General features: G+C 36.5%; 1 protein-coding gene across 2 annotated transcripts in view; it reads left to right on the forward strand.

The window, feature by feature from the left end:
• SMURF2 (SMAD specific E3 ubiquitin protein ligase 2) overlaps positions 1-13493 on the forward strand; it is a 124402-nt gene that overhangs the window by 95233 nt on the left and 15676 nt on the right. Inside the window, exons 9-12 of one of the 2 annotated variants that reach the window (XM_068529716.1) lie at positions 1429-1513; positions 5278-5436; positions 11720-11912; positions 12972-13075. In XM_068529716.1, coding sequence (XP_068385817.1) covers positions 1429-1513; positions 5278-5436; positions 11720-11912; positions 12972-13075 — 541 coding nt within the window. The remainder of the gene's footprint in view (positions 1-1428; positions 1514-5277; positions 5437-11719; positions 11913-12971; positions 13076-13493) is intronic. The other variant, XM_068529717.1, reaches the window with a different exon arrangement.

Raw genomic sequence — 13493 nt, forward strand, 5'->3', positions numbered from 1 at the left:
AATTTAAAAAAACCCCAATTTTTCCATTAATTGAGCTAGGCCACACAGGTTAACTTAAAGCACAGTGGTTAGAGCATGGGCTTGGGAAACAGAGCTGGGTTCGTATCCTGGCTTTGCTATATATTAGTTGTGTGATGCTGGGCACATTATTTAACCTGTTTGAGCCTCAGCTTTATCTTCTGTATTATAAAGTGGGGAAAATATTATTACCAACCATGTAGATTTGTTGCAAGAAATAAATGAAATTTCATGAGAAGTTAAAATTTAGCTGTTATTATTAATGTCCAGACCTTAGAATCAAGTATCTCCTGGCATTCTTTTTAATTGAGATTATAAGGCAAGTGGTTTGGAGTGGGGGTAGTTACACTTTTACAATATTTGTGTGATTTGGATTAAAAAAAATTTTTTTTGTACAACCAAAACATAGGCGTAAAGTGGGTACCAAGGCTGAAATTATTGCAGCTGTCATCTAGAACCAGGTTTAAACATTTTTACATTTATAATTTTAAAAGTTTAAATTTATTTTTATTACAGGTTTATAAACAAATTTATACTAATAAATATTAGCAATAGTTTTATTGTTTCGTATATTGGAATTTTTCATTAGATTTTGTTTTAAGAAAAAAAAGGTAGTTCTGTTGCTTGAAAACATAAATAAAGACTAAAAACCACCATTGAAGAAACCCTTTCACAGATTCCTTCTCTTTGCCCTGGCCTCCTCACTCTCTTCCCAAGGGCTTTGACTTAATTTTACCTGCGGCTTTTTTTTCCCCATTAGGCATATGTGCTCTTTAGTCTTCCTCCTCCTAACTTGATTATTTTTCCATCATTGCTTCTTTTAGACTATAGGGTGTCTCTTCTATATTCCATCTTTTTTGCTTCTAAGTCCAAATGTAGTCTTGAGAATACACCTCTCTCAAGGAAAGAAAAAACATAAGTTTTGATATAAAATTAGGCATAATTTAAAAAGCATTACCAGCCTGCAAACTCTTTGAAAGTTTTTGCAAATCCCTGAGAATCTCCGCAGAGTTGGTTAGCCTCTTCCTCTGAGCCCTTCTGTTTCCCTTAGGCTCCACATTTAAGACAAATAAAAGATAATTTCTTCATGTTTGTTAAATTATTGGTACTGTGACAGTATTGTTTTCTATTTTCCATTGCAACATGTTTAATATTTGAGCCACATTATAAGTGTAGTTGGCTTTTAAATAGCTGGGCTGTGACCCTCACCACCATTTATAAGACTGTTTCCAGGAGAAAATGTGTTCTGAGTTCAGAACAAGTGATTTGTAAAGCAGTTCTTTTGTAATAAAATAGATTGGTAATTTGGAGAGTTTACCTATTAATATAATATCATCCTAGTGTTTATAGCTGTTTTTGATTTGGACATTCTGAATATGTTTTTATTATTAGTGTTTCTTAATTTTACAGAACAGAGGACAACACAACAAGGTCAGGTGTATTTCTTACATACTCAGACTGGTGTGAGCACATGGCATGATCCAAGAGTGCCTAGGTAAGAACATATTCTAAATACCCTTCATACCATTGAATATCCATTTCACCTAGGATTTATTTGATTATTTAATCTTTAACTTCTTAAAATAGATGATGTAAAAGTTTGGCTCTTTCTCATCATATTTTCAGTTTGACATTTAGTAGAAAGTCCTACTTACTTCTCTGCAACCCTACCCCAGTGCCGTACCCCCCAACCAGTCTCCAGTTCCTCTCCCCCTGCCCCTTAAAAAAATCGAGGCAAAAATGTGGGTCTTTTAGGAATTTGAAAATTGACCTGGGGAAAACATACATACCCTTACAAAAACATACATACCCTTTTTTTTTAAGGGTAGTAAATTGATATTTTTATTTCTGGTTAGGCTTTTTTAAAAATGGTTTGTTTATTTTAACTTTATATAAGTGTATTCAATCTTCAAGTTTCATTTTAATGTAGAAAAGGAATAACCCAATTAACATAAATTAATTTTAAATGCCAAAACTTGTATGTTTGAATTGCAGGCCTTGTTGAATGCATTTACTAACCAAAATGTCAACTATCTTTTAACTTTAAGAAGATGGAATGACACAAAATCAATTTAGTAGTTTAACACAGTTTCTGGTACATTTTAGTATCAAATAATACATTTTAAACCACTAGCTATTTTGAATTATTTTCTACTGAACAGATGGAGAGTGCCAAGTAGTCCAGTTGAAGCTGCAAAAAAAGGTTGAGTTCTAAGTGAAATTCTAAATCAGCTTTGTAAGCTATACATATACCTTTGTTGGATGAGGATATTTTATATATTAAGTGCAACATTCCTCTCTTCAAAAAAAAAAAGTCCTATGGAGGGTCAAGAGATCTTTTTCTGCCTAAAGTTTGTACTCAGAGCTCTACTTGTCTAGAATCATGTTTTTGAATTAAAAACAGATGTGACTAGCTGATTTTGGATTGCTTTGATACTCTATTTATAAATAAAGCTATTATAATGAAAATGTTTTCTTTTTTTTTTTTGGTCGCGCTTTGCGGCTTGTGGGATCTTAGTTCCCTGACCAGGGATTGAACCTGGGCCCCGGCAGTGAAAGCACCGAGTCCTAACCACTGGACCGCCAGGGAATTCCCAAAATGTTTTACTTTGTGATAGAGCTTAATCAGAATCTTTTGAGGGTGGCAGCTAAGGAAATGTGTTATCATTAATTATTGTATCAAGGTTGCCATTTCTGTGTCTTCATAATATAAGCTGTTGATTTAAAAAAAAATAGTGGGGAGGAAATTTTTGTTTTATTAATAAGCTCACTGAAAAAAATCTAAGTGCCTAACTTTTAGAAATAAGAGTTTTGATATGTAAATTATGAAAAGAGGTGTTTTGGGTTCTGTTTATCAGGTTGAAAGTCAGTAATGAACTTTTCTATAACATAATTTAAAATCATTGGAAGGAAATGTTTAGAAGAAAAATGATTTTTTAAAAAAACTGAATGATTTACAACAGTGTGAAAGCTGATCTTGAGCTGCCTTTTGAAAGAGTGGTGTGTAAGCTGGCGTCGGAAGTTGAAACAGAGATTTTGGCACCACGGTGGGCAGTGTTCTTATTCCTAAGGAAACAATGTTGGTTTTTCATTAATGAATAAGGGGTTTCTATAAAGATTTAAGAATATTTCTTATTGAGTATTGAATAATGACTTTATGAAATAACGCTTTGGATTATATTTCTTTTCTTTAGTCTCTATGCTCCAAATAGTTATCTTAAAATATATATCTTTTGTTTTGGGGGATCCTTTAGTGAATATGTCTTTTGTATGGAGGATCTTTTATCAAAGCAGACTATAAATATTTAGATTCTATTAAAATATCATCACTATTCAATCAAAGACATTTATAAAATAGTGTCACTCAGACACTTTAAAACTAACTTTATGTAAAGATATCCAGTAAACTTAGATTTATCTGAGAAGTACCATTTTAGAATGTTCTGTATTTGTCTTTAAAATAATGATTAATGCTTTGTTATTCACTATATTGCATACTGACTATGTAGTCTTAAAATACAGATCTGTATTACTTTTTATGGCTGTATAACATACCATTTTCCTTTAATCATTTCCCAGTTCCACATAAAGAGTGTTTCCAGTTTTCTGCTTCTCATCAATTCTTTAGAGCCCTCCCATGTATGACTATAAATTTATAAAATTCTAAATAAAATGATATAAAGTGAAATTCTGCATTACATCAAAAGCATTATTCATTCTTTGATTACAAAGAATGATAATTGTTTTTCATTTCTAAAAGTTCCATTTAAAAAAATCTATCTGTTCATTCTTAATAATCTCTCAGTGATAGTTTGTCTTTGTAATTGTTCCCTTTTATTATTTGTTTTAAACATTGCATATCATAGCTATTCTTTTTGATCTCTGACAGTACTTGGGGATCTAATTCCGTGGTTTTGTTTCTACTGACTCAGTCATCATGAATTCCTTTCTGAAGTGTTTGGTGATCTTTGATTGTGAGTTTGATTTTAATTGGTTGGAGTTCTGTGGACCTAAAGTGAGAATTTAGGAATTTTTCCTGGAATCACTTCATCTTTCCTTTGAGTTCTCAGTGGGGAAGTTCCAGATTTCCTTTTCCAACCTTGCTGCTGGCCTGAGGCTGAGTTTCCCAATTAACCACTACCCTCTGGCAGCCCCCCACTCTGCCTGTCTGCCACTCAGGTACCAGCTCCAGTTTAATTCACTTAAAAAAAATTTGAGGAGGATTCTTGGAACTTTTTCCTTTGCCTCTTTTGAGACTAGCAGTGTCTCAGAATAGTGTGTTCTTTCCAATCTTTAGTTCTGTAGCAGAAGAATCTCTGGGGCACCTATAAGCACAAGTTAAAAATCATTGTTCCAACAAATCTCTGGGTGCCCATCATTACGTTTTCACTATGACCAAGAAGAGGTTATTTCAGGAAAACTTTTTTTCTAGTTTAACTTTGAAAACATAATTTTTATGAGATTTGTCATTGTAATTATTGGTTACAGTTTAAATTTATATTAGACATGCTGCTTTTATTTCATTCTTTAAAGTTCTATAAATCTTTGTCATATATAATAGTATTTTAAGAATGCATGATATAATAACAGTGGTCTTTGCTCCAAAAAGCAAAAAGTCTTTTTGCTTTTTTTATTGTAGCAGTAAACCTTAGAACATTCTTCCTAAGGTGTCTTAAACAGGTTCTTCATTCACTAGCTTTATATCTTTCAGAATTCAAAATGGAGTAGTTATCCTTTAAAATATATACTGTGGTTATTTTCAGGATCACAATTTCAATAACATTTCCAGTTCTGCTTTGTTGAAGAGCTTAAAATTAATCATGGAATGAACATTTACACAAATTTTATGGTGTAGTAAAGAAATAAATAATTGAAGGGAAATTTTAGAAAACATTTAATTCCTTATATCACTGACATTTGGAAAACAATATTTTGTCAGACAAGTATTGAAGTACAGTTTATGTTGGCAAATGTTGTGATTGCTTTTATATTAATTTAAAACCTGAATTACATTAAAGCCCAGGAATGAACTCACTAAAAATGTAGGCCGTGTGATAAGTTTCTGAGCCATCTATGGATTGGGCTTTGAATATGCAAGTTTGTTAAACCATTGGGAATTAAAGATTCCAGCTGAACGTCTCAAGTTTCTGAAACAATACATTTTCTCAGACTTCATGGAATTGTTCTGTGTCATTTACACTTGCTTGGCTCAGCAGGCCCAGCAGTGAGGTATTTTTTATTTTATATTTGTTTTTGCAGGGATCTTAGCAACATCAATTGTGAAGAGCTTGGTCCGTTGCCTCCTGGATGGGAGATCAGGAATACAGCAACAGGCAGAGTTTATTTCGTTGACCATAACAACAGAACAACACAGTTTACAGATCCTCGGCTCTCTGCTAACTTGCATTTAGTTTTAAAGTAAGTTTTTGAAACAATACATGTTCAAATACGAGTCTGAACAAGAGAAGACTGATAGATGCTTTTTGTAATAAATGTGATAGAATGTCTGCTCTCTTCAATTATAAATCACTTTTGTTGAACATAATTTTATATAAGAATATGACAAATTTTACTCTCATGTTTGGGTATTTTAATCCCACTGTGCTTAAGTAGGAACCTGTCCTGAAATGTTAGGAAAAGGGTATGTATCAGAGGTGCACCGTAGCACACCTGCAGAGACAGGCTACCTTATGGGGTGGATGGATTTTTTTCCTTGAGTGCATCAGAAATAGCTCTAGGACAGCTGAATCTATCCCAGAGGATTTTCTGATGTGTCAGTTTTGTGCTTCAGCTTTAACGCATCTTTCCCATTTGCAGGACTTAGACAGTCATTCTTACAAGTCTTTGTGAATGGGCTTGATGTACCCTGGGGTTTTTTTAAATTATTAAAATACAGTTGATTTACAATACTGTGTCAGTTTCAGGTATATAGCAAAGTGATTCAGTTTGCTATATACATATGTAATATATATATATTTCAGATTATTTTACATTATAGTTTATTACAAGATATTGAATATAGTTCCCTGTGTTCTGTAGTAAATCCTTGTTACTTATCTATTTTATGTATAGTAGTTTGTATCTGTTAATCCCATACTACTAATTTATCCCTCCCCACCCTCCCTTTCCCCTTTGGTAACCGTAAGTTTGTTTCCTATGTCTGTGAGTCTGTTTTCTGTTTTGTACATAGATTCATTTGTATTATTTTTTAGATTCCACATATAAGTGATATCATATAATATTTGTCTTTCTCTCTCTGGCTTACTACACTTAGTATGATAATCTCTAGGTCCATCCATGTTGCTGTAAATGGCAATATTTCATTCTTTTTTTATGGCTGAGTGATATTTTAGAGTGTGTGTGTGTGTGTGTATACTTGGGTTGCTTCCATGTCTTGGCTGTTATAAATAGTGCTGCTATGAACATTGGGGTGCATGTATCTTTTTAAATTAGAGTTTTCATATTTTCCAGATATATGCCCAGGAGTGGGATTGCTAGATCATATGATAGCTCCATTTTTAGTTTTTTTCAGGACCCTCCATACTGTTTTCCATAGTGGCTACACCAATTTACATTCCCACGAACAGTATAGGAGGGTTCCCTTTTCTTCACACTCTCTCCAGTATTTATTAATGTAGACTTTTTGATGAACTGTCGGTTTAAAAAAAAAAATTCAGCTTTATTAAAATTTAATTGACACACAATAAATTGTACATATTTAAGTTTTGACATATTATATACCTGTGAAACCATCACCATAATGGGGATAGTGAACATATCCATCACCCCCGAAAGTCTCCTCCTGCCTCTTTGTAGCCTGTTGGCAGTCCCTCCTCCCATCCCTTCCCTAGTTTCCTAAGGCTGCCGTAACAAAATAGCACACACTGGGTGGTTTATAACAATAGAAATTTATTCTCTTAAAGTTCTGGAGGCTAGAATTCAGAATCACGTTGTCAGAAGTGTTGGTTCCTTCCCGTGGCTCCAAAGGAAAATCTGTTCCATGCCTCTCTCCTAGCTTCTGGTGGTTGCCTGATACTTTACTGTTCCTTGACTTGTGGACACATTATCCCAGTCTTTACCTTTGTCTTCATGTGGCCTTCTATGATCTATTTTATCCACAAACTTCTGCCACCAAGTGTGTGGGTTTTTTCCTCAAATATTCCAATTCTCCACGTCTGCGGACACCAGCGAGGTGTACAGCGCCTGAATTCAGTCTAATACCACCTGCAGTTAGTATCAGGCCTCACAGGTTAAGGGCTCAGTCTCCCAAGACTGTTCTCACTTCTGATGCCATTTATAAGTCCCAAGCCTCCCGTATTTCTTGCCAACTGGCTATAAATCGAGTTCTCATGACTCTCTCCTTGGGTTCAGTAATTTTCTAGAATGGCTCACAGAACTCAGGGAAATTATTTCTTTACTATTACCAGTTTATTATAAAGGATGCAACTCAGAAACAGCCACATGGAAGAGAGGCACAGGGCAAGGTATGGGGCAGGGGCTGCACAGAGCGTCCACGCCCTCTCCAGGCGCTTCGTCCTCCGAGCGCCCTCAGCGTGCTCACCATCCAGAAGCTTTCTGAACACTGTCGTTTAGGCGTTTTTATGGAGTTGTTATCACACAGGAGTGATCGATTATTAACTCAATCTCCAGTTCCTCTCCCCTTCCCCAGAGGTTGGGGGATGTGCCTGAAAGTTCTAGGCTTCTAATCAAGCCTTGGTCTTTCTGGCGTCCAGCCTCCATCCTGAAATTATATAGGGGCCTAGCAAGTCACCTCATTGAAACGAAAAATGCTCTGATACCCAGGAAATTCAAAGGGATTTAGGAGCTTCTGTGTCTTGTACTGGGGACAAAGACCAAATATTAGAACAGAATACACTCCTGTCACCTGTGTCACTCAGGAAATTTCAAGCATTTTAGGAGTTCTGTGTCAAGAACTGGGGACAAAGACCAAAGTATATTTCTTATTATGCCACACTTTCTTTCCTGTATGTCTGGGTCGAAATTTACCTCTTCTTATAAGGATACCAATTTATTGGATTTAGGGCCACCCTAATCCAGTGTGACCTCATTTAACTTGATTACGTCTGCAAAGACCCTATTTCCAAATAAGGTCACATTCACAGGTGCCAAGGCTTAGGACTTAAACATATTTTTTTGGACACAGTTCAATCCACACCCCATCTTCAGCCAACCATTGATTTGCTTTTTCTGTCACTATACATTTGCAATTTTTAGAGTTTTAGATGAGTGAATTCATACAGTATGTACTCTTTGCTTGGTTTCTTTTACCCAGCCTAATTATTTGAGATTCATCTCTGTTGTATGTATAGTTCATTTCTTTTCATTGCTGGGTGGTATTCCATTGTATGGATAGACCTCAATTTATTTCTTTACCTGTTGATGAACATTTGGAATTTTTCAGTTTGGGCCACGACTAAACTGTTACGAACATTCGTGGGTTTTTTAATTTTTGGCCACGCTGTGTGACATGTGGGATCTTAGTTCCCCGACCAGGGATCAAACCCGTGCCCCCTACATTGGAAGTGTGGAGTCTTAACCACTGGATCGCCAGGGAAGTCCCTGCACATTTATGTTTAAGTCTTTGTGTGGACATATGCTCTCACCTCTCTTTGATAAATAAATACCCAGGCTGCATAATATCATAGATTTATGTTTAACTTTTTAAACTGCCAGATTTCTTTCTGAAGTGATTGTACCATTTGACTTTCCCACTAGCAGTGTATGAGAGTTGTAGTTGCTCTTGCTAACACTTGGTATGGTTAATCTTAATTTTGGACATTCTAATAGATGTGTAGTGTTACCTCATTATTGTTTTTTGGGGTGGAGGGGGTCTGTGTTGGGTCTTCGTTGACAGGCTTTCTCTGGTTGCGGCGAGCAGGGGCTACTCTTCGTTGTGGTGCGTGGGCTTCATTGCGGTGGCTTCTCTTGTTGTGGAGCATGGGCTCTAGGCAGGCAGGCTTCAGTAGTTGCGGCACGTGGGCCCTAGGGCGTGTGGGCTTCAGTAGTTGATGCACGCGGGCTCAGTAGTTGTGGCTCACGGGCTCTAGAGCGCAGGCTCAGTAGTTGTGGCGCACGGGCTTAGTTGCTCCGCGGCATGTGGGATCTTCCCAGACCAGGGATCGAACCCGTGTCCCCTGCATTGGCAGGTGGATTCTTAACCACTGCGCCACCAAGGAAGTCCCTCATTATTGTTTTAATTTGCATTTCTCTAATGACTAGTGATGTTGAGCATCTTTTCATGTGCTTATTTCCATCTGTATATCTTCTTTGGTGAAATTTTTTGCCTCCTTTTTTAAAAAAACTGAGTTGTTTGGTTTTTTTTTTTGACTTTTGAGTTTTGAGAATTCTTTAGATATTTGAAATACAAGTTTTATGCCAGCTGTATGCTTTAGAAAGATTTTCTCCTAGACCATGACTTGTCTTTTCATTTTCTTAACAGTGTCTTTTGAAGAGCATAAGGTTTCTTTGACATTTCAATGAAGTTCATTTTATCCATTTGTTCTTTTATGAATTGTGCTTTGGGGATCATATTTAAGAAATTTTTGCATAACACGAGTAATAAAAATTTTCTAGTGTTTCAGAAGTTTTATGGCTTTAGGTTTTACATTGAGGTCTCTGATCCACTTTGAATTAAAGTTTTGTATCTTTAAGTTGGTATACACAAGTTTTTTTTGTTTGTTTTTTGTTTTTGGATAGGATTAATACAGTTGTTTAGAGAGTATTTTTAATATATTCTGTTTTGACTTATATATGTGTGTGTGTATTAAAAAAACACCTTTTTGGCTTCCCTGGTGGCGCAGTGGTTGAGAATCTGCCTGCCAATGCAGGGGACACGGGTTCGAGCCTTGGTCTGGGAAGATCCCACATGCCGCAGAGCAGCTGGGCCCGTGAGCCACAGTTACTGAGCCTGCGCGTCTGGAGCCTGTGCTCCGCAACAAGAGAGGCCGCGATAGTGAGAGGCCCGCGCACTGCGATGAAGAGTGGCCCCCACTTGCCACAACTAGAGAAAGTCCTCACACAGAAACGAAGACCCAACACAGCCATAAATAAATTAATTAATTAATTTTAAAAAAAATCTAGGTTTAAAAAAAAAAACACCTTTATTACAATGTTTTATGAGAGTAGTAAACGGCGATTTGTAATTTTCATCAAAGCTGCATTTTCTTTGGATAGTTACACATTCTAGGTATAAAATTTGGCCTGGTACATAAGAATCACTGTATGTAAAGTAAGTTTGGGTGATTTGTTAGAGAACTGAAAGTTACTTTTGTTTATTTTCTCATAGCTACCATTGCCCTTTACCTTTAGGTTAGGAGATTGTACTCTTGTCTGTTGTGTGTAAAATTAAATTCCAGGGACTTCCCTGGTAGCACAGTGGTTGAGGGTCCACCTGCCAATGCAGGGGACACGGGTTCGATCCCTGGTCCAGGAGGACCCCACATGCCATGAAGTAACTAAGCCCGTGCGCCACAACTACTGAGCCTGCGCTCTGGAGCCCACATGCCACAACTACTGAAGCCTGTGCGCCTATAGCCTGTGCTCCACAACAAGAGAAGCCACCGCAATGAGAAGACTGCGTGCGGCAGCGAAGAGCAGTCCCCGCTCGCCACAACTAGAGAAAGCCTGCGTGCAGCAACGGAGACCCAACGCAGCCCCCCCCCCCAAAAAAAAATTAAATTCCAACTGAATCACTCAATGTTTGCATAGATATCAATAGTGAATTATCTGACTTTTTATTTCCTGACGGTTTATTGGAATTAACTAATTCATTATATCATAAGATTCTTTTAAAAAATTCTTAGATGCAACTTATATTATTTTTGCCAGGAGAATAAAAATATCTCTAGGCAATGTGCCTTTAAAAATTATTATTATATTTCTGCTGTACTTGGGAGATTATTTTAGTGTATTTGTGGTAAACCATATATGTGCAGTTAGAAGTCACTTTAGCACAACAGACAATGTGATTGTACTGAATGCCACTGACTATAATACTTTAAAATGGTTAAAATGGTAAATTTTATGTTACGTATATTTTACCACAATAAAAAGAAAAGTAGGGACTTCCCTGGTGGTCCAGTGGTTAAGACTCCACACTTCCATTGCACGGGGCACGGCTTCGATCCCTGGTCGGGGAACTAAGATCCTGCATGCCGTGCAGCGAGGCTGAAAAAAAAGAAAGAAAAGTAGGCACTTTATAAAGCGTTTAGACTTGTTTGTAAAGTGCTCATTTCTCTGTGCCAGTAACTTGCTGTGACCTCCCACATTCCTGTGGTCTAGACTGTAGCGTGCATAGGAGAAGGGGTCCCTGCCAAGCTGCCAGTTCAAACTGTCTCTTCCAGAGAGACAGACTCTAGATAACAGGCACAGGGTTTGGCCTATGCCTGAATTTTAAAGGGAGAGATGGTAAACTACGCAGAAGAAATGGAAACGGTATTTGAGAAAGTTGTTCTCAGCAGCTGTATAAAAGTTTTTTGAATAAAACTCTGTTATCCACTTCTGTAAGTTCCAAGAAGTAAACTTTGGAGCTAGTTTATTGTTGTCAAAAATGTCAAGCTAAGAATATAATAAGGTCTAGAAATGCTATAGGTATACTTGGTTTAGCGTAGGATGCTATTTTAAATGTGTAATTGCAATCTCTCTTGTTTAAAATACTTCAGTAATATTTGTTTACTTTTAGTCGGCAGAACCAATTGAAAGACCAGCAACAGCAGGTGGTATCGTTGTGCCCTGATGACACAGAGTGTCTGACAGTCCCACGGTACAAACGAGACCTGGTTCAGAAACTAAAAATTTTGCGGCAAGAACTTTCCCAGCAACAGCCTCAGGCTGGCCATTGCCGCATTGAGGTTTCCAGGGAAGAGATTTTTGAGGTAAACTTGCAAGTCTTGTTTTAAAGTAGAGAAAAATTAATTCAGTGATGTACTCTGTTTTCCAAGTATATTTTGGGGGACTCATATCTCTTCAGAATGGGAGAATTTTCGTTAATGTCTTTTTTACTTGTGGGAATAAAGGCAATAATATTGGAGAGATTTAATACATAAGATAAACATTTAAATAGGATGAAGTGTGAGATGTTCTGATTGGGGCAGCTTGGTCCTTGCAGTTGCAGATACTTATTTGTTAATGAATTTTAAAAGACCACAGATATTATCCATCCCTTATTTTCTAATTCTTCCAAGAGGTTAGGAACTCTTAAATCAAAAAATCATTACTGTTGGACTACTTCCTTAATTTATTGAAAATCTTCCTTTCTAGTATATCCTTTTATCTTTGGATTTATAGCTTTAATAGCAACTTCAAAGTTCTTACATAATAAATGGCAGAGGTCCAAGGCAGGGGTTTCCCTCTTATTAGAGTGTTCTGGGACAAAAGATGTTTGGGAACTTTATAATCCTTCTCCCAAAGGATGAACTTTTTTCTCTCAGGACCATTCTGACCTTGTTTGTAGTCAGTCATTTGTATTTTTAAAATAATAGAAAGTTGTCTGTTTAGTGAAGATCACATTAATGATTTTTCTATGTTGTTTGAAACTTTCTTTTTCTTACCTTTACTTTCTACTGATGTCTGTGACCTAGAATTAGATCAGCTAACTTAAAAAAAAGTGGTACTTCTATCAGATTCTGTTTTTTAATGTGAGTGGAATCATTGCTGTGGTTCATAGGACTTAAATATGGAGCTTTGCATTTAGTAGGCTTTTAATATAATATTTATCAAAAGAATTGGTTTCAGTAGTACAGTATTAAGCTATATCCATTTTGTTTTTAGAAGTTCCATGAGGTTTCAAACACTTGGAGTTTATCCATTGATTTGATTGTTGAACAAATTCTACCTTATTTAAATAAACATGTTTTGTAGGTGGAATGGAGGGAGAGTTTAAATAACAGGTTAAAAGCACCTAGTAATAATAGTATATTAAACATTTTTTTCAGGAATCATATCGACAAGTCATGAAAATGAGACCGAAAGATCTCTGGAAGCGATTAATGATAAAATTTCGTGGAGAAGAAGGGCTTGACTACGGAGGGGTTGCCAGGTAAAGCCTTGCTCATCAGTAAATGCCATATGGATCGTTATATTTACAAATTTAAGATACTCCCTGTGGTGTGACTTTCTCATTGATATTTATTTTCTAGCATAATATTCCCTCATGTTTGCAATACAGAGGGTACCCTAGTAGATACATTCATAATTAGGTTAGGATAGTACTGCTACCAGAAGAGTGTTTGTGAACTCCCGAATGGATCATGTAGTCCAATGAGACTTTCTCTGTAAACTAGCTGCAACCCTATATGGACTGTTTGTAGGGTCTGCAGGCCCGATATTTTCTCCATTCCTCTCCTTCAGTACATGTTATTCCCTCTGCTTTACATTGTCAGTAACAATCTTGAGATTTTAATGACGTATTCTAAACTGAATACTGTTTCCCTTTGCTTACACTGCCATGCTTTTTA

The sequence above is a fragment of the Eschrichtius robustus genome, chromosome 20 (genome assembly GCF_028021215.1).
Source record: "Eschrichtius robustus isolate mEscRob2 chromosome 20, mEscRob2.pri, whole genome shotgun sequence".
In the NCBI taxonomy this organism is placed as follows: domain Eukaryota; kingdom Metazoa; phylum Chordata; class Mammalia; order Artiodactyla; family Eschrichtiidae; genus Eschrichtius; species Eschrichtius robustus.